This window comes from Hemiscyllium ocellatum, chromosome 13 (genome assembly GCF_020745735.1).
Source record: "Hemiscyllium ocellatum isolate sHemOce1 chromosome 13, sHemOce1.pat.X.cur, whole genome shotgun sequence".
In the NCBI taxonomy this organism is placed as follows: domain Eukaryota; kingdom Metazoa; phylum Chordata; class Chondrichthyes; order Orectolobiformes; family Hemiscylliidae; genus Hemiscyllium; species Hemiscyllium ocellatum.
Window position 1 is genome coordinate 33527546 of NC_083413.1, and position 25501 is coordinate 33553046.

The following is a 25501-nucleotide window of genomic DNA, read 5'->3' on the forward strand; positions in this document are numbered from 1 at the left end:
AAATAAATGATGGCCTTGTCACTTATACCCACATGTTGTGAAATAAAAAAGATGTTTCCATTTTAAACATCGTGCAATTTTAAAAGTTTATTGCTTTAATTTTATATGCTTTAGAGTTAAGTAAATAGCTAGTTTGACAAATCTAGAAGTGGAATTAATTTCCGCTTTGGAGCTTTTCTGTGGTAGACCCTGAGTACATGGTAGCTATGTTTTTAAGAAACTACATGTTCCAGTGCACCATGACTGGCAAGTATAATTAAGATGAAACAAATTTCTCTGGCAGTTTCCATTATAAATGGAGGTTTTTAAATTTATGATAGTTGGCAGTGGACAATGTTAACATTTGTATTTAGCTTTTTGCATAGTTAAGATAACTTTGATTTGAGTAATTAGCAAAGAGACTAATTTCTTCTCAGACCATTTGTTGGTCACTGAAATTCTGACATAGTGACGATAGAACAGTTCGAGTAAATGATTTTGTTGCAGTATTCCTTGCTAATTGTAACTCAGCTGACGTTTTTCTTCAACACATTGATAAAATGTGTCAATATAATCTGTTGCCAGTTTCACTTTGATGTCATTTGTAACAGCCTTTCTCTTCTGTGATCTGTTTGCATACATGAGCTTTTCCTGCCTCTTTTCAGATGTTTCCCCCCCTTTTTCGCTGGCACAGTTGCTTCCAGGTATTTCCTTTCACCCTGTGTCCCTGGCATTGAAGTGACACAGTCTTGCCTCTGCCTTCTGTTCTTGCCTTGGGACAGGTAGCTGTTGTTCAGACGCTCCTCACTGTTAGTGCCCCTTCTGAGCTCTCTGAGGTCCTTAGCTCCATCTAGTAAGGGGTTAATGGGTACAGGTAGCCCTGAGACTTAAACTGCTATTTGCACTGACAATATCTAGCACTCAGTGGTATTCGTTATCCTGCATGGGGAAACAATGTCTTTTGCATCTACCCTGTCAAGTTCGGTAAGAATCTTCAATATGGCTTCAATATCTTCAATATTCTTTTTAACACCAATGAGTACAGGCCCAATTTCCTCATCTGTCCTCAAAAATAAGCCCTCCAAGCCCAGAATCAAGCTGGTGAACCTTCTCTGAACTTATTGTTACAATATACATTTAAATGCTTCTTTGTTAGTATTCCTCAGTATTTTTCATGATCTAAAGTGTTCAAAGATGCAACGTGTACCATAAGTTTCTTAAGGTGGTGGCAGATTTTTAAAAAAGTTTTGAAATCATAATTATTATTTATTTACATGTTAGCTTGTTGGAAAATATAGAAACCAAATGCTTTGCATTATACTTAGAAAAGCTCACCTGTGCTCCAGCTCCATGGAGTTTCTAATTTGAATTTAGTGTCTCTTACGAGGTCTGAAATATTTTTGACCACCAACATAGATTCTCTCTTGTAGAATCTTGCCACAGGTCCTTCTCATATAGGGTTCTCCAATGTGAGGAGGTGATGGCCTAGTGGTATTATCACTGGACTGTTATTCCAAAGACCTAGAGCAAGTTCTGGGGACCAGTGTTTGAATCCTAACATGGAATTTGAGTTCAATAGAAATCTGGAATTAAGAATCTAATAATAACCATGAATCCATAGCTGATAGTCAGAAAAACCTATCTGGTTCACTAATGCCCTTGAAGGAGGGAAACTGCCATACTTACCTGGTTTGGCCTTCATGTGACTTCAGACCCACAGCAATGTAGTTGATTCTTAATTGCCCTCTGGACCATTAAGGGGGTAGCAATAAATGCTGGCCTAGCCAGCAACTCCCTAATGAATAAAACAAGTGCTTGGCTCTTTCATTTGTTGACTATCTCTTTGAGCTACCTTCTTGAAGCTGTGCTTGGAGTCTTGTTCCAAGCTGACTAGAATCTGCACTGTCCTTAATATGTTGTTTGATAGATCAGTGCCACAGTCACCTTGTGAAAGATACATCAGTCACAATGCTGCTGCTTTTCTCCTTTGGGATCTGAAGGACCTGACTGACTGGTTCAGTTTGGTAATAGATAAGAGTCCAACAAATTATCGTGTTTTGCTTAACGAGATGTAGTTATTTACATAGTAATAATCAGACACAAATATATAAATTAGGAGCAGGAGTAGGCTATGCAATCTTTCAAGCCTGCTGTGCTGTTATTATGATCATGGCCGATCATCCAACTCAGTATCTTGTTCCTGCTTTTGATCCCTTTAACTGTAAGAACTATATCTGATTCCTTTTGAGAACATTCAGTGTTTTGTCCTCAAACTGCAATTTTCTTGAGTTCATCCATCCCTTCCAGTATCTGATTTACAAGTGTTGCTGGAATATTACCTGTGTCATCTACAATGAAAACTGTTGTAAAGTATTATTCCTTTCACATGCCATATCCTTTATTTCCCATTATTAATTAGTCAGGCTCACTTTTCATAGGACCAAAGTTCACATTCTTAACTCTTTATCATCTAAAATATCTGTACTCTTTCTTTCTTTTCTATTTCGAGCTAATGTTCTCTCATTCATTAATAATTCCTTGTTTTCGTCACCGCTGTTTTTTATTTCTGTTGTCTCAATTTTTCCAGTCTACTATCCATTTTTGAGTGTTTTATGCTGCACCTTTAATTAACTGTTTAATTACCACAGATGGTGGGTTCTCTGCTTGGACATTTTCTTCCACATTGGGTTATACCTGTTCTGTGTATTCAGAAATGTCCCTTTAAACTTTTGCATCTCCGTTGACAATCTTTTTATCTCATTTCTGAGTTCACTTAGCTGTATCCATTTTCATACATTCATAATAGCCTTATTTAAGTTTAAAATTCCAGTCTTGGGGCTTACTCTTCTCTCTCTCAAAGTAATGTAAACTATTATAATCCTGCTACCTGAGGGTACCTTCTTGACAAGATTGTTAATTCTTTTGTTGTGCCAAACCAGATTCACGATAATTTGATTTCCAGTTGGCTCCAGAATATGCTGTTTTAAGACAATAGCTTGAAAAGTTCTATGAATTCCCCATCTGTACTACCTTTCTACATCTAATTTTTGAAGTCTCTATTTGAATCTCCCATGATTATCACTACATCTTTGTGAAAAGCTACCTTTATCTCTGTTTAAGCCCCCGTCCTGCTTTATGTTTACTATTAAATGACCTGTGTACGACTCCCACAAGTAGCTTCTTGCTTTTAATTTTTCTATGGAACTGCCTAGTTATTTTCATTTTTCTTTTCCATATCTAAACCTCCATCCTTTTTTCTACTACTTGGGCATTCTTCTCTGTTGTACTAAACCATAATTAACACAGCAATCTTTCTATCTTGCCCTAATGTTCGAAATGTTTCAGTATTTAGGTCTGTGTTATTCTGCAACCATGTCTTTGTAATGGCTATCTGATTACACTGAATTATTTATATTTCTTCTGAGCTCATTTGTTTTATTTTGAGTGTCTCCTGCATTCTATTCTGAACTTTTATTTCTATGCTTTTACTTTTGTACCTCTTGCCTTAATTGTTGATTTAGTGTGAAATTTGTACTCTCCAGGTGCATTCTGTTTATTATTTCCTATGTTAACACAGTTTTCTCTGGCCTTGGCTCTTAACTCATTTGAGATGTGGGTGTCACTAGTCGGGCCTGCATTTATTGCCCATCCTTCATTGCTGTTGAGAAATGACGGTGAGTTGCCTCCTTAAAACACTGCAGTCCATATGCTATAGGTAGACCAATAATGCAGCAAAAACAGTTGTTCCAGGATTTTCACTGTGTGACTTTTAATGAATGATTATATAGTTCCAATCAGGATGGCTTAGAGTGGAGCTTGAAGGTGATGGTGTTTCCATGTATCTTCTACCTTTGTCCTTCCAAATGGTAGTGGTTGTAGATTTGAAAGGTACTGGTGAATTTATACAGTGCATCTTGCAGATGGCTTGCTTTGTTGCCACTAAACATTGGACGTTAAGGGAGTGAATGTTTGTGGATATGGTACCAATAAAATTGGCTATTTTGGCATGGATAGTCTCTTGCTTCCTGGATATTGTTGGCGCTGCAATTATCCAGATAAGTCCAGGGAGTATTGCATTACACTCCTGACTTATGCCTTGTAAAAGGTGGACAGCTTTGGGAAATAAGGAGGAGAGCTACTCACTGTTGGATTCCTAGCCTCTGAACTGTTCTTGTAGACACGGTATTTATATAGAGCACCCAGTTGAGTTTCTGGTCAATGGGAGTGACCAGGACTTTTATAGAGGGTTTTTCTGTGATCGGTAATGCCTTAGAATGTCAAAGGTTGGTGGTTAGATTTTCTCTTGTTGGAAACAGTCATTGCCTTTGTCACATAGCTAGGCCTTTTTATTTTCAGAAGCTGTTCCTTGGCTCAAGGAGACTCTGTCCTTGATTTTTGTTCAGAGGGGTAAAACCAGGCTAGGCTCCGATCAAACTGGTTTGGTACTGAGATGAAAAGGATTTTGAGACTTCAGGCCAAAGTGGCCATGTTTTAGAAGTGACCTGTGGAATGATAGGGGAGTGGTCAGCTCTCTAGCTGAGCAGTTTAGTTCAGTCCAGTCCAGAACTGGTTGGGAGTTCAACAGTGTGCTGTGTGGAAACCGTCTTTTGCCCTTCTAACTTCAACCTATAAGTGTCTGACCCTTGTTTGTACTGTGTTTTAAAGGAGGTTTGCTTATTGGGACTGTCGTGTAGATTCGGGACAACATAATTAAGTCTAGTTTGGATAGACTGAGTTCTGTAGGGGTTCTCTATTCTGTTTTTTGTGTTTCATTGTGTAATTTGTGAATTAATTTTGTCTGTTTTAGAAACCTGATAGCTACCTCACTCCGGGTAATGTTCACTGTATATTTACCGAAAGTTATGGTCTGGATTGCCTGCTTAAGAATGTTTTGAGTGGTCTTGCCTAGTCAATAATACCTGGCATTTGTATGGCATGAATGTTACTTGGCAGTTGTCAGCCCAAACCTGGGTAGTGTCCAGGTCTTGCTACATTTGGACATGGACTGCTTTAGTTACACATCTTTTCAACTTTGATTCCTTGCCTCCAGGATTTAATTCAAAACTCTTTCTACTTCCCTAGTTAAGTGGCTCACTAGAATGATTGCTGTGTAGTCTCCAACAGTACAGCCCCACTTTACCCATTTTTGATGCCAGTGACCCACAAAGTGGAGCCCATTTCTGACACCAGTCTGTGAGCAACATACTCAGTTCTCTGATCTTTCTTGGCCTATGACAATTTGCTCATGCTTAAGTAATAATGCAACAATTAGTACCATTTGAGGTCCTGCTTTTTAATTTGGTGTCTATACTGACATAGACTGCACAATTAGATTCCATCCCTCTCATTGTGAGTTCCTTTATGTCCTAAACCCTTCTGGACTCTTGTTCCTTGCTGCAGAGAGCAATATCAAACCCCTCTCTGTCATCACATTCCTTCTTTCTCCTTTTTGTACAAGTTTCATTGGTATGATAAACATATTTATTGTATAAAGCATTGGCATGAAAGGGGTAACTCACAAACCTTTAGAAAAGCTCTGTGCACTGACAGGTAAAGCATTTGTGTCTGGAAGGAGCAAGTTAGCTTTAAGTAGTTGTTCAAGGTTATAGTTCAAAGTTAGTGCTTCTGTAATGTACATCCAGGAAGCACAGAATTGTTTGCTATCTCTTTTAAGATAATATTGTTTCTTACTTAGTATTAATGTAGTTGACCAGATTGAAGTTATGAAATGTGTTATTTTACAATTATTCATTAACCAAATTGTTACTCCTGCTTCTGCCAAAGACTCGATAGCAGTTTCTCCTTTACCACCTAATACTAATAAGCTCCATAGACTAGAATTATAAGCAAGTTGGTGGCATTAAATCCACCAAAGGAGGTCCTAGCAGAACCAGGTGCTGGCTGCAAGCATCTCTTAAATAATTGTAACTGAGAAAAAGGGAGAGCAAGATGGTATGTCCTTCTCCTTTGATATCTAGAACTGTTCTCTCACCCAAGTTGAGATATTGGGCAGTTCTTCTTGGACTCCTCAGCATTAACCGTTGTTTTAAATACTTTTTATTTCGTGATGTATTTTATTCTGCAAGTTATTTCAGAAAGCACAGTGCTGTATATTTGTAGTACAACATTTCAACTGGCATATTGGATTTTTCTCAACCAGGAACAACAGAGGATCCCAGCTTGGGGTTAAAATTGATTCCTCTGGAATCTGATTCATTAAAGTCACAGTTTTTGGTAATGCAACCATAAACTTATGTAATGACTATCTGTGCCAAGAATATAATGTGCACTTGAACTAATGCTTCAAATTCCCCAGCCTTCTGGGTTTTGTATAATTGCAGCATAATGTCTGTATCTTTAAACTCCAGCTCTTCAGATATGAAGGCCAGCATTTCATTAGCATTCTGGACTATTTTCTGCACCTGTTCATGGCATTTTAAAGAGCTGTGCACCTGAACCATTACATCTTGATAGACATGCACTGTATTTAGCTTTGTGCCTTTTTGAAAAAAACTCTGATCTGTCCTTTTTCAGTTTGAAATGGATAATGTCGCACTTGTATTAAAAATCATTTGCCACAACTTTTCCAATTTACCTAATCTGATGATATCCTGTTGTAACTTTATGTTTTCAACAACATAATGCAGTGCTACACAATTTAGCATTGTCACCAAATTTGAACGTTTACTATTGTATCAGTATCTAAGTCATTAATGAATGTTGTGAATAATTGACCCAGTACAGATCCCTGTGGGACACCACTAGTCACCACCTGTCAATTTGATTGGGAAATTCTTTGGGAAATATGATATAATTCTTCATTAATATGAAGAATGACACAGTTAAATCTGAGACTAGGGTCCTGAACTTAAAGAAAGCTAGTTTTGTTGGTATGAGGCGTGCATTGCTGAGAATAAGTTCGCCAAGGAAACTTAAGAGGTTGATGGAGGATAGGCAATGGCAGACATTTAAAGAACACATGGATGAACTTCAACAACTTTACATTCTCATCTGGCCTAACAGTGAAACGGGAAGGTAACTCAACCATGGCTAACAAGGGAAATGAGGGATCGTGTTAAAGCCAAATAGGAGGCATATAAATTGGCCAGAAAAAGCAGTAAACATGAGGATTGGGTAAAATTCAAAATTCAGCAGAGGAGAACAAATGGTTTAATTCAGACTAGAATATGAAAGCAACTTGCAGAAAACATAAAATTATAAAACATAAAAACTGACTACGAAAGCTTCCATATAGATATGTAAAGAGAAAAAGACTAGTGAAGACAAATGTAGCCCCTTGCAGTTAGAATCAGGTGAATTCATCATGCACAACAAAGAGATTACAGACCAGTTGAAAAAAAATACCTTGGATTTGTCTTAACTAAAGAGGACACAAATAACCTTCTCAAAATGCTAGAGGGCAGAAGGTCAAGCATGAAGGAGGAACTGTTGGAAATCCTATTAGTCAGGAAATGGTATTAGGAAATTGATGGGATTAAAACCTGATAAATCCTAAGGGCCTGATGCTCTGCATCCCAGAGTACTTAAGGAAATGGCCTTTGAAATAGTGGACACATTGATCATTTTCCAGCATTCTGTAGACTAAGTTCCAGTGGACTGGAGGGTAGCTAATGTAACCCACTCTTCCTTCTTTTTAAAAAGAAAGAAAATGGGGAATTATACCTGCTTAGCTTAACATCGATGGTGGGGAAGATGCTGGAGTCAATTATTAAGGATGCAATAACTAATCATTTGGAAAGTGGTGACCGAATCAGCCCAAGTCAGCATGTATTAATGAAAGGAAAATCATTCCTGACAAACCTTCTGGAATTTTGTGAGGATGTGACCAATAGAATGGACAAGGGAGAATCAGTGGATGTTGTGTGTCAGGCCTTTCAAAAGGCTTTTGACAAGGTTCCACATGAGATTAGTCAGGAAAATTAAAGACCATGGTTTCAATGGTAATGCATTTTCATGGATAGAGAACTGGTGTTGGTAGATAGGAAGCAGAGAGTTAGAATAAACAGGTCATTTTCATAGTGGCAGGCAGTGACAAATGGGGTTCCACAGAGTTCAAAGCTGGAACTCCAGCTGTTGACAGTATACATTAACAATTTGGACAAAAGAATTAAATGCAATATCTCTAAATTTGCAGACGACACTGTATGCTATAAGAAGGATGTTAAGAGGCTGCAGGGTGACTTGGACAGGTTGGTTGAATAGGCAAATACTTGACAAATGCAATATAATGTGGATAAATATGAGGTTATCTACTTTAGTGGCAAAAACTGGAAGGGAGACAATCTGAATGGTGTCAGTTTAGGAAAAATTGAGGTGCACTGACAGGTGCAGTAGGTGGTGAGGAAAATTATTGCCATGCTGGCCTTCATTGCATGAGGATTTGAGTATAGAAGTAGGGATGGCTTGCTTGAGTATTGTGTGCAGTTTTGGTCTCCTAGTCTGAAGAAGGACATTCTTGCTATTGAGGGAGTCCAGCGAAGGTTCACTAGATTGATTCCCAGGATAGCAAGATTGACAGATGAGAAAAGCCTGATTGACTGAGCTCGTACTCACTGGAATTCAGAAGAATGAGGGGGGATCTTGTAGAAACACATAACATCCCGATGGAACTGGACAAGCTAGATGCTGAAAGAATGTTCACGATGTTGGGCAAGTCCAGCACTAAGAATCAGGGGTAAGCCATTCAGGACTGAGATGAGGAAGAATTTCTTTGCTCAGAATTCCAAAAATTCACATCTCCATCCCACAGAAAGCTGTTGGGTCCAGTTGGTTACATGTATTCAAGAGGGAGCTGGAAGTGGCACTTGCGGCTTTAGGAATCAAGGGGTGTGGAGAGAAAGCGGGAGTGGGATACTAAAAGTGTATGCTAAGCTATGAATCATACTGAATGGTGGTGTAGGCTTAAAGGGCCAAATGGCCTACTTCACTTATTTTCAGCATTTTTTGAATCCGTGCTGAAATGAAATTGTTCTAGGTGATCAGTTATCCTATCCTTGATGATGGACTCCAACAATTTCCACACCATAGATGTCAGAATAACTAGTCTGTAATACTTCGGTTTCTCTCTGTCATCTTTCTTAGAGTGGAGTGACATGAGGAAATTTCCAATCCAGACGTATAATTCCTAAATTTAGGGAACTCTGAAAGAGAATGGTTAGGGCATTAGCAATGTGCTCTCCTACCTCCTTTAACACCTGTACAAAAGAAAATCTTGATCCTAGCCTCATCACCATCTTCTGTAGAGAGAGAAAAGAAACAGAATGCAGATGCACAGCAAGCGGTCAAACTAACTATATTTACATCAAATAGGGAATACTGGAGGAACTCCTTCCTGACTGTATCTGTGGTTAGCGAAACAGTTTAACATTTTGGGTCTTTATTCTGCATCTTTACCTGCACAATATCGCTCTAAATACATCAGTGTTTACTAACATTTTGTGATCAGGAAAGAATTTGAATGTGATCACTTCTGATGGCTCTTAAAATAATCTTTCAACAGATTAGAAGAAGAAGAAATGCTGGCAAATGCTGAAAATTGCTATAAAAAAGCTTTGAAGCTGGATCAGACTTTTGGTGAGGCAGAGGAAGCTTTACAGAAACTAAGAAAGCACATGCAGGTGATTTACTAGGTTCAGTATGAAAACAACTTTGCTATTGATTTCTACCTCACTCATACACGAGAAAGCGACAGGATATTCCTTATTAACTAGAAGAAGTGATACACATACATGGGCGATGTGCTCATGTGCTGGTACAGTGTAATAAGTACTTATAGGCCAATACCCACCACACTGGTGAATTCCAGACTTCCTCTTGGGCCATTTGTGGTGGTGAGTTTTCACTTAATGATACAGGAATATGGTACAATATCTGTTAATATTGTTCTTGAGTAGTTTTTCAAAATAAGCTTTGGTTGGGGTTTTCTTTTTAAAGTGATGTTCAGATTGCTATATAATGACTCTTTTAATGCAAGGCCCCAATCTTTAAAGTCAGATGTCAAACTGTGGAGACAGCGTTAAAGTTTTCTGAAATACTCTGCCTCATTTGGGGACATTTTATTTTCATTTAAAGGACATGATTTTATGTTATAATCTTAAAATAACTATTTAACAGACTAGATACCTTGGTGATTTTCTTCATCTTTGTTCAGCACTTCCTTTTTCTTTCTTAAAATCGATATTTGTTATTTTGTTCGGGATTGTGATCAAATGTTTTCTTCATGTTTGCTTTCGAAGTTTCTCTGGGGTTTCCTCTTCAGAGTAATTGTCTTTTCCCTACTGTCTCAATCAGTGATAACCATTGGCACAAATCAAACTAATATTCATGAAATGAAATAACTGCTATTTAGTCAGAAATGAATGATTTCTATTTCCTTCCCTTATCCATCAACATTTTCTTTTTACAACTTGAGGATTTGTGTGATTCAGCAGAAATTTGGTTGTGAGAATATTCTGACCTAGACATGTTCCTAACAAATTTCTGGAAAAGGTGAAATTTATTGATTACAGAGATTAGCACTATTTCCTTTTTTTATACAGAAAACTTTGATGTTATTTTGTGGTGTACTACAACAAACAACATGATTTTGGTTAAAACCATAAAACTAAATTATGTAGATGCTGTTCATCACAAATTAATACTTTAATGGCATTTAAGAATATTTTAAGTGCCATTACCTTAATATTTCATAATTAATTATCTACACAGCAATTATTTTAAGATTTATGAAAAATTAACTTTATTTTCTAGGAGAGAATTTTTTTTTGCAGCTCCATTATTTCTCTTGTGAGCTACAGATTTGCTAATGTTGCTGCAAAGTAGTTTGTATCACGCAGCTATTAGTTTAGAAATTGACTATCCTGACCTTTATAAAATTTGGGTTGCTGTTTCACGAAGCAAAGCCAAATTTGAGGGCAAATGGTGAAAATTAACCCTGGTCATTGGGTAAAATGCATGGCCTGAGTCTGAAATGCCTACTTACTCTTGGTAGAATGAGGAGGACTAACTAAAAGAAATCGAAAAAGTGGTATTTTACTTTGAGAGAAGTGTGATCAATTATGATTAATATAATCTATGCCAGAGTTCAGATTGGTTTAAGAATTATTCAACATCTCGCATTTATGCAGGTTTTATATTTTGTCTTGAAATTCACAAGTTTTCATCTTGAATGCATCTAAAGATCTATTGAATGTATTTTTTTTCAGAAGTTAATTGAAGGCTGAACCAGCCAGGTTTATAAAATTGAGATTTCATGTTGTAGAATATCCAATTTAATGCCTGTGCCATTATAGATACACATCATATTTCTTAAAGTAAAAGTATCTTGCAAAATTGTGAAATGATCTTTTTAAAAATTCCCTTTTCAAAATTGTATTTCTAGTTTTTGTTTATTAACAATGAGTTTCAAGATTGGTATGCTACTGTTCCTTGAATGTTGTGAGGCCTCTGTATTGCTACTGGCACATAACTTCCTCCTCTTGAATATTACTTTAAATGTGCATGATTTTTTAAAAAAATATTTAATTTCAATGAAATCAAAGAACATAAACTGAATACTATAGTTTGCACTATTGTCAGCATTTCCGTGAACATTATTGGCGGCTATAGCTTAATAGCACTTTTATTTTATATGACCTGCTTTCTGTTTACTATATGCACAGTAAGAATTTTCTTGCATTACTGATTTTTTTTCTTTCTTGTTTTGTTTTTATATGCATCTCCTTTTTGGGGCCTCGGCTGCTGAAATTCATTACATACCACACCTGACCTGAACTGGATTCTGCTGCACAATCCTGATTTGTACTTTGGTCATTGGGGAACAACTGGTAATGCATGGTGACTTTGACGGTTTCAAAAAAAACATATCTTTTGATAAATTGTACAAAACCTTTGTTTGAATTGGTCTTAACTAAATTTGTGAATATCCAATAATTCTGTTGCTTTGCTACTTTAATTAAATTTTGTTATTCCAACCTTGTGTTTATTATTTCTGTTTCTTTTGGATTTACCAAATTGGTTGTCTGTTTCTGTTTTGGCTATACATGCTAATATGCTGTTTCGTTTTTTTTCTATTGAAAAATAACCCTGACATACTGCTGTCTTATCCATGATATGTCCTGATCTCTCTGCCTTCTAATTTAATTTTTTTCTGATATTGCCACCACTTTAATTGAAATCAATCATCTTTTTACCATTTCATGTGTTCCCGATTGTTGACAAAACGTAACCGAATTTTACACAACATGCATTTGTTTTTTGATTCTAAACATGACAAACTTTTTTAATCTTTTAAAACTGCTCATGCCACATGGTTTTCTGGATAAAAACGTGATCAATGGTGTTGCTGACTGAAAACGCAATGTAATTTTTGCCGTAATTTCCTGATGTCTGTGTATAAAAGAAATCAATTGAAAAGAAAGAAAAGGAAACTAGAGAAGAGAAAAAAGTCGAGGTGTCAAGTGCAGAGAAATTGCGTAAGCTGTTAAAAGAAGAAAAGAGGTAATTTTCTCAACAGATCAGGAGTGCAGTTGTGTGATGCCATGCGGGAAATTGAGGTAAACTGTCACCTTGCTGGATCAATAAAGGTGGGGTTTAAAATCTACAAAATTTCAATTTCAGTTTAGTAACTCAGATAATTGCAATAACTGATAGATGTATTTTGTGGGGTTAAGTATAAATGTTTACAGAGTGATCACATGACTGCAATGAAAAGATTGGGTGTTGGAGCAGATACTGCTGTAGTTCAGAAATTCTTAAACCTTGGTTTGGTCATTTTCCAAGAATTTGAATTCCAAAGTGCTTCTACTAGTTTAGTTTAGAAGGAGGGAAATTGGAATAATTCAGTTTGCTGTTTGTTCTTCTGTCTCTTAACCTATTCTTTGTGTTTCTAAACTTATTTAGCTCCAGACTGCAGTATCCTAGAGTTTTCTTTTCAAACCAGCTTTACAATATATTTTCTGTCCTTGGTGCATATTTGATCTTGCAGGAAATGAACAAAATTGGATATCTTTCTCCTTTTTTTTGGGACTGGTGAATCTTCTTTGTTTTCTGTATCCCAGAATGAAATTATGTTGATTATTTCCTGTATATCACGATATGTTGAATAATTGTAGAATTATCAATTTCACCGATGGTGGCTTGGCTTTCAGATTTGTTGGAGGTGACTCTTTTTTTAACCAGGTCTTGCCTATCTTGAAGTCTATCTTACATGGTTCCGCATTACAGAAATGATACAATTCTTCGAAAGTCCAACTTGTTTGGTGAACATCATCTCAGTTTAGTAGCAGCTACTTTATTTTAATACTACTTTCTTTTATCTAATTAAAGTATTTTCTATCTTTGAAACAGTAACATATGTTGAATGAAAATCAATCTTGATCTTAACATTGCTTTTTAAGGACAGCAATTTTATAACCTGTATATTTCTTTCAAGAATGAAGAAAAGAAGAAAAAGGTCAACTTCTTCATCTTCAAATAATTCATCAGAATCTTCTTGGTCTACTTCTTCATCCTCACCTGAACGTTTTAGGAAACACAGATCAACGAAGAAACGACGAAGGAAATGTTCAGATTCCTCACGCAGTCTAAAGAGGCACTTAAGTAAGAGTTCATGTGATGAGAAAATTCATCATTCTTATAACAATAAGAAAGAATGGTATACTCCTCCAGCTGACACTTCAGCTTCCTTTCTGAATCAGAAACAGGAAGTGGCAAAGTTGCTGGAGAAAAATGACAGGTCAGTAGACCACTGGTCAGACTTCATGGAGAAAAGAAGGTGCTGTTCAATTTCTTCATCATCAGTTGAAGTTTTAGATCATCTTGGAGGTAGGTCTGAAGAAAGCAGAGATTCTTTATATCGTTCACAAACTCATGATAGTTGTAGCCAATATGATAAATGGCACAAAGCAGATAAAGGCAGAGAATTGTGTGAAAAAATATCAAATGAGCAAGACAAATTTGGGAAACGGGTTCAACAAGGTGAGTTTGGAAATGAATATGGAAAGAAAACGTATGATAAAAACAATAGGAATGATTGTGGATGTTCAGGGTTAGAATATTCACATTTGTCAGCTGACAACCACCATGAAAGGAACAATTCCTGGTTAAGTAATTCTAAAAGTAAAGATAAAAGACATGACTTTGGAAGAAGTGGAGATGGTAGACAGGACAATGTACATGAAGGTGGAACTAGCTACAAGGACTGGAAAGGTGCAAGTGAAAGTAGACATTACAGGGATAATAAAAGGGAGAATTCCAATGTTAGTACAGTTAATCATAATTCTACTCCAGGAAAGGCAGTGAAAAATATGCCACAAAATCTGCTGGAAATATTCAATCAGATTGCAGAGTTTGAGAAAGGGAAAGAACACAGTGGGAAATGTAAACAGAAAAACAAATAAGATGCCATTGTGAAAGATATTTCATAAGTCCATTGTCTGTTATCCTTATGTAAGAAAGAAGATTGGATATGTTTTAATAAAAGTAGGAACTATAAATCCACCTAGTTTTTAAGATCTTACATAAAGCATGAAGTATTTGAATCCTTTGCATTGCATACATAGGTTTTCTCATTCATTGTGTTTTCTTAGTCCATTATGTATTCTTTAAGTTGCTTAATAATTTCTTTACATATTTATGTTGTCAGCTATTGCAGTGATCATTAGGAAAAGGTTAGTATTTGTTCTAATTGTACATCTGCATGCTTTCCTTTTCAATTGATTTTAAATGTGCTATATTTGTGTTGAATTGAGTTCTCAGGTTAGTACAGGGTATTGTTAAAATGTAGCTATTATGCAGTGATTGACTGGCATATGTGGGGGATGTAAAGTGCAAGAGATGAGCAGCAATTATGGCAAGTCAACTGCAGCTGTGAATATTTTATATAAGATTATTAAGCATTATCCAAATGCAAGCTGTACTGGGAATTCCCTTGAAATTCAAGAAGCCAGGTGACAAATCAATTTTTGTGGGGATAAGGTGGGTGATATTCTAGATTATGAAAGGAAGGTAGGTAACATACATGTATATCTGTTACTGCTTATTTTTTAGAATTGGGTAGTGCGAAATTGTAATTGTACTGTGTGTAATTCAGATTGGAATAATTGGCATGATGCACTTTTAAAGTCTACTACTTATTTGTGTTCAGTTCACTCTGCAAAAACATGGGATGGAAAAATCTCCATCATGATTGGGCTATCTATGCTGGGATGAATGATAAGGGAGTTGACAGAAAAGGGAGAGGAAATTTTAAAAAAGGCTGATGTCTTAAACATGTTTTGTCATTTTCTAGTGACATGCCACCAGTTTTGATTATGATTTGCTGCATTCTGTTAAGTAAATACCTTAGAATTACTAAACCTTGTATCAGTACATATACTTCAAAATATATCAGTCATAATTTATCATTAAGTTGCAGGTGTTTTTTTCATTGCCCTGCAATGTCATACTTCACTTTGGGTGGATTAACTTTATTGTATTAAATTATAACAGTCTTGAGATGCAGACCATACTCTGCCATTGTTAAAACTTTACTTGCCAAAATGGAGTGTTAAATCAAAATAACACTTAATGTGTGCTAATAGCAACAACCATATAAAATAAATGATCAAAATGTCTATTTGTCTTTCATTTGCTGTTCATTAGTATCTTGATTTTTAGGACCACTTGAATGATGTATACCATGGTATTGTCATTTGGAATATTTTGAAGTACGTATTAAACCAGTAACATTGAAATAAATAATCGTGCCAAAGATCACAAGGGCTATTTTTTTCCATGTTCCTTGTTAGCCGTAGAAATTCACTTCACTGTTTTTCAGTTGTGATATTACTGATGATTGCAAACCGAATAACATTTTTACAATTTTTTCTCATAATAAGCCAGAATGTGATTAGTGATTACCAGGTAATTGTAATACAAACAGGCCATTCATCCCATCAGCCCCATGCTGGTGTTTCTGCAACGTGTGATCCTCTTCATCCTTTTCACCTGAACTCGTTGAGATTTCCTTCTGCTCCTTTCTCCCCTGCACCTACGTGAATATATCTTGTTATTCTTTTTAACCAACCCTTGCAGTAGCAAGTTCCACATTCAACCCACTCTCTGGATAAAGATGTTTCTCCTGAATTTCCTGATAGATCATTAATCATCATCTTAATACAAGATCGCTAGTTCTGGTCTTGCCCACAAATGGAAATATTTTTGCCATATCCAAAATTTCAGATCATCTCATTAACTTAAAGACCTCTGCCATATCATGCATCATGAAGAAAGCAGCTTGTCTTAAGTTCAGCCAGATACCGAGTGTAACCTTGGTGTAGTGAGGAAGAGAACGCTGTTGCGTTACACAAATGGAGTAAGCCTAGAGAGGGAACCAGAGGCCAGCAACAGGATGTGAGAGCTGAAGCCTGGAAGCACGAATCACTTGGCAGATAAATGAGTAAATGGTGAGTTGTACTTTTTTGTTTGATAAAGTGAACCAGTAGTTTGAATTGTTACTGGTCAAGGTATTAGTATGCTTTAAATTTATAGCTGAACTAAATAAGGAACTTGATGTAACTGCAGATGATCATTGAGTGTTATTAACTAAACTTAGCTAAATTAAATGCAATGAAGATGGTAGAGCAGGTGATGTAGTACTGCAGCTGTAAATATATGAAAGCTTGTGGACATTAGTGTGATTCACAGCAATTTAATTTAGAGTAAGTTTCTTCAGCTTAAGAAACTTTGTCTCGGAGTTGACAAGCTGGAGGCTGAACTTCAGACACTCCTTCAGGGAAGGGAGAAACTATCTGAATGTTTAGTTCCAGAGATAGTACCACCACTTGTCCTGATTTCATCTTTAGTCAAGAACAGGAGGGTGTGACTGAGAGTCAGACAGGTACAGAGACTGAGAAGATAGAAATGGAGGAGCATCAACTCTTGCAACTGTTTAACAAGCTGTTCAAGGTTCTTGAACCATGGTATTATGACAGGGGATGAAGTTAATAGGGAATGTAGTTTATGGTAAGGAGCAATATAGTCAGGGAGAAAGTTTTGGTGCTTTGTAGCCAAGAATGAGAGTCCTGAAGGCAATGTTGATTGTGGTACCAGGGTTCAGGACATCTACTGTGAATTGGAGAGGAGCCTGCAGTGGGAGGTGGAGGACCTATTTGTTATTGACGTAATGACATAACCAGGAATGAGCTTGGGGAATATAAGCAAGATAAAATAAAAAGCAAAGCCTTCAAAATAATCTCTGGATTATTACCAGAGCCATGAGCAAATTGGCATGGAGTAAATAAGATTAAAGAGATGAATGCATGGCTTAAAGACGTGTGTAGGAGACAAAAACAGAAATTGCTGGAAAAATGAGCAGGTTTGGCAGTATCTGTGGAGAGAAAGTAAAGTTAATGTTTCGGGTCCAGTGACCCTTTTTCAGAACTAATATTAGCTAGGGAAAGGTTGGTGGATGTGTTGAAAATGGGGTGGGGGGAGTGTGAAAGGAGTAAACGATAGATGGAGATGAAGCCCAGAGACAGAGTAAAAAAGTTGAGCAGACAAAAGACCAGGTAAAGGTCAGCTTAGAAGAATCAATAGCTGTTAATTCAGGCCCAAGAATTATTGAATTCAATATCAAGTCTGGAAGGCTGCAGCATCCCCAAGTTGAAAATGAGATGGTGTTCTTCCAGCTTACGCTAAGCTTCACTGGAGTACAGCAGCAAGCCTGAGGCAGAGATGTTGGCCAAGGTGTGTTGAAGTGGCAGGCGACAGGAAGAAATACTATACAAATCTGCAAAGACTAATGGTTGGTCAAAGGCTTGAAAATATTTTAAGAGTCAGCAAAAATGACTAAAAAGGTAATAGATACAGATAACAGAGAGAACGCTGGCTAGTAATATGAAGACAATTCCACACACAAATGACCCTCAAAATATTTTTCCTCCATTTTAAGAGCAAGCTGTTTTATTCCTAAATTGCCCTCTATTTCTGAAATACTCGACAAAGAAAAACTTCCATCTATAGTATCTACATATCTTGTCCACTCAGGATCTTGTATATTACAGTAAAATCACCTATCTTCTAAATTCCAATGTGTACATGCTCAACTTTTTCAATCTTTCATAAGGTAAGCCAAGTTCCGGAAAATGGAATGAGAATACATAGGTGCTTGAGGATGCATGTGAAAATGATGGACCAAAGGACCTCTCTCTCTGCTGTAAAATTATAAGTTTACTTTTTTAAATCAACTGAAATTGTTTTGTACCATGTTAGCACAACATGGAGTTAAAAACCAAACTTAAAGCTATTTTTGGTTCTGTCCATTTTAGAAACACAGCTTCCAAACAATAGTAGAGTCATAGAGACATAGAGATGTACAGCATGGAAATAGACCTTTTGGTCCAATCCATCCATGCAAACCAGATATCCCAACCCAATCTAGTCCCACCTGACAGCACCCGGCCTATATCCCTCCAAACCCTTCCTATTCATGTACCCATCCAAATGCCTCTTAAGTGTTGCAATTGTACCAGCCTCCACCACTTCCTCTGGCTGCTCATTCCATACCCGTACCATCCTCTGTGTGAAAAAGTTGTCCCTTGGGTCTCTTTTATATCTTTTTCCCTCTCACCCTCAACCTATGCCCTCTAGTTCTGGACTCCCTGACCCCAGGGAAAAGACTTTTCCTATTTACCCTATCCATGCCCCTCATAATTTTCTAAACCTCCATAAGGTCGCCCCTCAGCCTCCGACACTCCAGGGATAACAGCCCCAGCCTGTTCAGCCTCTCCCCATAGCTCAAATCCTCCAACCTTGGCAACATCCTTGTAAATCTTTTCTGAACCCTTTCAAGTTTCACAACATCTTTCCGATAGGAAGGAGACCAGAATTGCACGCAATATTCCAACAATGTCTGTACAGCCGCAACATGACCTGCCAACTCCTGTACACAATACTCTGACCAATAAAGGAAAGCATACCAAACACCACCTTCACTATCCTATCTACCTGTGACTCCACTTTCAAGGAGCTATGAACCTGCACTCCAAGGTCTCTTTGTTCAGCAACACTCCCTAGGACCTTACCATTAATTGTATAAATCCTGCTAAGATTTGTTTTCCCAAAATGCAGCACCTCGCATTTATCTGAATTAAACTCCATCTGCCACTTCTCAGCCCATTGGCCCATCTGGTCCAGATCGTGTTGTAATCTGAGGTAACCCTCTTCGCTGTCCACTACACCTCCAATTTTGGTGTCATCTGCAAATTTACTAACTGTACCTCTTATGCTCGCATCCAAATCATTTTTGTAAATGACAAAAATTAGAGGGCCCAGCACTGATCCTTGTGGCACTCCACTGGTCACAGGCCTCCAGTCTGAAAAACAACCCTCCACCACCACCCTCTGTCTTCTACCTTTGAGCCAGTTCTGTATCCAAATGGCTAGTTCTCCCTGTATTCCATGAGATCTAAGCTTGCTAATCAGTCTCCCTTGGGGAACCTCATCGCCTTACTGAAGTCCATATAGATCACATCTACTGCTCTGCCCTCATCAGTCTTCTTTGTTACTACTTCAAAAAACTCAATCAAGTTTGTGAGACATGATTTCCCACGCACAAAGCCATGTTGACTATCCCAAATCAGTCCTTGCCTTTCCAAATACATGTACATCCTGTCCCTCAGGATTCCCACCATCCAGATCAGGCTCATCGGTGTATAGTTCCCCGGCTTATCTTTACTGCCCTTCTTAAATAGTAGCACCACGTTTGCCAACCTCCCGTCTTCCGGCACCTCACCTGTGACTAACGATGATACAAATATCTCAGCAAGAGGCCCAGCAATCACTTCTCTAGCTTCCCACAGAGTTCTCGGATACACCTGATCAGATCCTGGGGATTTATCCACCTTTAACTGTTTTCCATCACTATTTTAAAACTAATAGAATTATATTCGCTGACCCCAAAGTGCTCCCCCACTGACAACTCAGTCACCTGCTCTGCCTTATTTCCCAAGAAAATTGTCTTGTACGCACTTAATAAATTCCTCTCCATCTAAACCTTTAACACTATGGCAGTCCAGTCTCTGTTTGGAAAGTTAAAATCCCCTACCATAACTACCCTATTATTCTTACAGATAGCTGAGCTCTCCTTACAAGTTTGTTTCTCAATTTCCCTCTGACTATTAGGGGGTCTATAATACAATCCCAGTGAGGTGATCATCCCTTTCTTATTTCTCAGTTCCACCCAAATAATTTCCCTGGATGTATTTCCAGGAATTTCCTCCCTCAGCACAGCTGTAATGCTATCCCTTTTCAAAAATGCCACTTCCCTGTCCTCTCTTGCCTTCCTACCTATCCTTCCTGTAGCATTTGTACCCTGAACATTAAGCTGCCAGTCCTGCCCATCCCTGAGCCATGTTTCTGTAATTGCTATGATATCCCAGTCCCATGTTCCTAACCATGTCCTGAGTTCATCTGCCTTCCCTGTTAGGCCCCATTGAAATAAATGCAGTTTAATTTATTAGTCCTACCTTGTCCCTGCTTGCCCTGGATCCTTCATCAGGAACTTTCATCACAAAATGTACTGCGTTTAGTTTTCTAAAATGCATCTTTTTTCATATTTTTCTGTGTTGTAGTTCTACTTCATATAATTGTTTGAAAGTTTAGTTGAGTATTTTTTTATTAAGACACTTTGGTTTGTGTATGAGATAAGATGAGAGAAGGGCAGAGTGTGTTTTTGCCAGTGTTCAATTATCAAAACTAAATTTTGAAATTATTGAATGGGAATGCTTAAAAGTTCAAACGTGAAACTACTTTTAATTAAGTTTTGGACATGAGTGAGGATATAAGAAAGATATCAGTGTTTCTTTGCTAACATTTCGAGTCTCGATGACCCATCATCAGATCTTCAGCTCTGATGAGTCATGTGGACTCAAAGCTAGCTTGCTTTTTCTTCATCGATGTTGCTGGGACCCACTGAGATCTCCAGAATTTTTTTATTTTCAGTACAGATTCCAGCATCTGCAGAAACTTGCTCCAACAGTGTTTCTTTTCTCAGTCTATTTTATAAAAAGTTGATTCCAAAACGAATAACCTTTGAGAACAACAGTCAATAATGAAGTGGAGAGGTGGGAATTTGAAAGAAGTGAGAAGTGGAAGAGTTTGATTGATTACAGACAGGACTGGGTAGGAAAGTTTGAAGGAATCTACACAATGTGATGATTTCGCATTACAAAGACAGTGTCCAGCTTCTACCACAGCAGGGTAAAAGTCATATGAAATAAGACAGACCAGTGGCAGGCTTGTGTGGGTCTTGGGAGTGGTGGCAATGAGGTTTAATGGAGCAGCAACAGCAGAGAGGTCATTGGAGCAGACAGACAGTGGAGGATTTATTGCTTCAAGAAAATCAATGTGTGATATCACAGGACAGCAAGTAGACATAAGTGACTGGATATCACTTTAAGTCCATACGTAAGCTTAAAAATGTTATATAGATAGTTAATAGTTTAAACTTCAAAACTAATTATCTACAATAGCAGCACCATTAGAGCAGGCTTTATTAACATCAGTACAAACAGCCAAATGATTGCAGTTCATCCCTTGGTGTGGTTAACAGTAAATCCTTCAATTGTGGTTATTTGTTCATTCACGGTGTATTAATAATCGGGGTAACCAAGTGAATCACTTCCCCCACATGGAGCAAGTGAATAGCATTCCCCTCAGTGTGTACTTGCTGGTGTTCGTAGACCTGCTGACTAAGTGAGTACTTTCCCCCAGACAGAGCAGATGAATGGTCTCTCTCCAGTGTGAACTTTCTGGTGGTTCTGCAGTTTGGATGACCGAATTAGTGCCTTTCAGCATGGTGGCTCAGTGGTTAACACAACAGCAGGGGCCTGGGTTCATTTCCATCCTCGTGCAACTGTTTGTGTGGAGTTTGCATATTCTGCCCATATCTGCCTGGGTTTCTTCTGGATGCTATGGTTTAGGTGGATTGGATGTGCTAAATTGCCCCTTAGTGTGTAGGATTGTGCAGGCTAGGTGGATTAACCATGGAAAATGAAGGGTTACAGGGATAAGAAAGATGGGATGCTCTTTGGAGGGGCAGTGTGAACTTGATGGACTGACTTCCACACTGTAGGAATTCTATTCTAGTCTATGATTCTATTCTATTGTAATTTGTTTTGACTTGATCGAGTTAGTGGCTTCTGGATGTTTGTCTGACAAAAGGAATAGCATTTTTTCTAGTAGGAGTAATGGTTAATAAAAGCTAGGATCCGAATTCTGTTCAGCTAAGAGAAGTTAGACTCATAGTTTGCACATCCTGCCTTATGTGGAAAATCTGAGATACCCCAAGCAGTTTGACCATTTGCAGGAGGTGTCTCCAGCTGGAGCAGCCCAATCTTTGGTTCGATCATGACCAGTAGCTGGGATTATTACGATGTCTTCACGAGGCTAAGGGGTTCATGAATATCACATTCCAGGATTTCGTCATTCTACACATTAAGGTGGTGCTGGCACAGAGGTAATGGGCACTGCCAGGTAAAGGGAACCTGACAGCAGGTAATTAGGGAATCTCACGAGTGACTTCAAAATTACCATTCTCCAAATTACTCTCTGTGCTACACAGTATAGGAGCAGAAGTATAAAACAGATCAACGTGTGACTGGAAAGATGGTGCAGGAGGGTGGGTGGAAAGACTGGGACCGTTCTTGGGGAGGTGGACCTGTACAAATTTGGAGGGATTGAATCAAAATGAGATTAACATCCTCATGGGATGATTTGTTTTGGTGGATCTAAACTAGATTGGGGGCTGGGTTCCTGACAAGTGGTTCAGAGAGAACAGACGTTGAGATGAAATTAAAAGTTAAAATGCTCGTGAATGAAGATGGAGGAAACATAGGCTAGGTAAGCAATCAGTTTAGTCAGATGTAACAGGCTTGAAAGGCTAAATGACCTACTCCTGTTTATCGTCTGGAACTCTGCACCAAACCAGATTCAACATCAAAATTAATATACCAAGAAGACAGATTAATCTTTCTTTGATGTGACTAATAAGTCAGAGCCTGGTATGTTTATGATAACTATATTTAGGAGTATTTAGTTTAATGTACAACAAATAGTTTGAAGTGTAAGTCTCGACTTTGCGTTCTCTATAGACTGGTTAAGGAGAAGGCAAACTCAATGTGGTCTTGAACTATGTGATAAAAACTCATCAGATCAACCGTTCCACAAATTTTGTCTTTCTGCATTTATAAAAATACATGTAAACAAAGGTTGAAAGTCTGTCTTTGCTGTTCCAGTTCATGCGTATTCTCATCTGAAGGTAATGATTCTTCACTCGGATTTATTTCTAAAGGAACTGTTTCTACTTGATATTTCATGCAAGTGGCCACACTGCATGCTAGTCTAAATAGTAAATGGAGGCATGCCAGTCAGCACAGGGACACTACAACTGATAATTCTGTCCTCCTCTGAAGTTCATTTTTGGTTTTCCAGAAGGATCAACTCAAGAGGAATTGGGAGGAGATTTTTTTTTCCCAGTTTATTATCACCACCCAGATCACCATAGGCTGGGGATAGTTCTGAGTGGACTCAGAAGGAGTAGGATTCCATCTTTGCAGTACCATATGACAGTAGATTAACCTTCCACATAAAGTTTGTAATCATGTCACCAAACAAATATCAGTTTATTTCAGGTTTCCACAAGCTATGATGTCATTTGTAATGTACGTTTCTCTTTGGAGATCATGTTCTTTGAAACTTGAGTGCCCTTTGTGAACCATTCATACTTGGGTTATAATAGTAGTAGCATTGAAAGGAATTTCTGGACTGATCCCTCCATAAATCCAGCTCACAAACTAATTGTAAGTTGCAATTATACCCCAAATCTTTCTTTGAAAATATATTTGTGATCATACAATTGATTTGCTATTTCCTGTTGTAGGGTGGTTTATAACTATTTACTGACAATGAATTGGTTTCTAAAATAGAAAAGAATAAAACTATAAGATGAAAGAGCAGAAGTAGGTTATTGAGCCTGCTCGACCATTCAATGACATCACAGCTGATCTGATGGTCTCTAACTCAACATTCCTGCCTTTTCCGCATACCATTGATTCCTTTACTGATTAAAAATCTGTCGATGTCAGCTGTGAATATAGTTAACAGTACTACCTCAACAGCCCTCTGGGGTAAAAAATTCCACACATTCAATACCTTCAGAAGAAATTCCTCTTCCCTGTCATAAATATGTGAGCCCTTATTCTGAGATTATGTCCTCTGGTCAACTCCCACAGGGGAAACAAACTCTCCGCAGCTATCCTGTGAAATCCCTTAAAAAGCTTGTATGTCTCAAGAGGTTGCCTCTCGTCCTTCTAAATTCCAATGAGTTCCAGCCTAAACTACTCAATCTCTCCTCATAAGACAGTCCCTCCAATCCCTGGTATTAGCCTAGTGAATTTCAGGACTGCCTGCATTTTTAGTATACCTTTCTTTGGATAAGGAACCCAAAACAGTTTACTATATTCTAATGCCATTTTTTTGTTAAGCAAAACCTCCCTATTTTTCTACTTTGTTCCCTTTGAAATACAGGCTAACATTCCATTTGGCTTCCCTATTGCCCACTGAGCTTGGATGCTAGCTTTTTATGATTCATACACTAGGATTCCTTTTGTAGCTTTCTGCAGTCTTTCTTCATTTAAATAGTATTCAGCTGCTCTTTTCAAATACACAACCTCACATTTTACCACATTGTTTTAGCTAACTAATTTAATTTGTCTATATCCGTGTTATCTATAACTGTGTTGTCTATATCTATAACTGGTGTCACCTTCACCAGTTGCCTTTCCACCAATTTTTGTCATCAACAAACTTGGCCATTTTACATTCACTTTCCTCATCCATTAACTTTTATTGTAAACAAGATCCCTGTGGCACTCCACTAGTGGCAGGTTTCCATTTCTGAAAATGCTCCCCTTGTCTTCTCTTAGTTAGCCAATCTTCTAATTTATTACTTCCAACGCAATGGACTCTTATGTAATGTGTTGTAGCTTATCAAACACCATCTGAAAATCCAAATATCTTCAATCCATTGCTTGCACTTTACCAATCCTGCTAGTTCCCCCCTCAAAGAAGTTTAGTAAAGTTGTCAGGCATAATTTCCCCTTCATGAAACTGTGATGACTGTGCTTGATCGTATATATTTCTGAATGCTATGCTGTTACGTTCTTTGGGAAAATGCCAAAAGTATATTACAATGTAATATGTTATGCTAACTAGCCTCTGGTTAAACAGTTCCTCCTTTTAAATCAAGTTGTAATGGATTAAGAATTGTTACTATTAAATAAAATTGAAAACCAGTTTTGAACATTTATTTTAAATCTCTAAACATACTACATGTTATTATAGTTCGAATGCACACTCTGGACTTTTGAAGTGTAATATTAAATTCTGTGTATTGGATATTGAAAATGCACCGCTATAATCTTTGTATCGCACTTAATTTAAAATCTCACTTTGGAATCAG

General features: G+C 37.7%; 1 protein-coding gene across 2 annotated transcripts in view; it reads left to right on the top strand.

The window, feature by feature from the left end:
• ttc14 (tetratricopeptide repeat domain 14) overlaps positions 1-15584 on the top strand; it is a 63078-nt gene extending 47494 nt beyond the window's left edge. For both annotated transcript variants that reach the window (XM_060834732.1, XM_060834733.1), the window contains 3 exons: positions 9500-9617; positions 12401-12498; positions 13433-15584. In XM_060834732.1, coding sequence (XP_060690715.1) covers positions 9500-9617; positions 12401-12498; positions 13433-14399 — 1183 coding nt within the window. In that variant the 3' untranslated portion in view covers positions 14400-15584. The remainder of the gene's footprint in view (positions 1-9499; positions 9618-12400; positions 12499-13432) is intronic.
• Positions 15585-25501: the final 9917 nt, after the last annotated feature.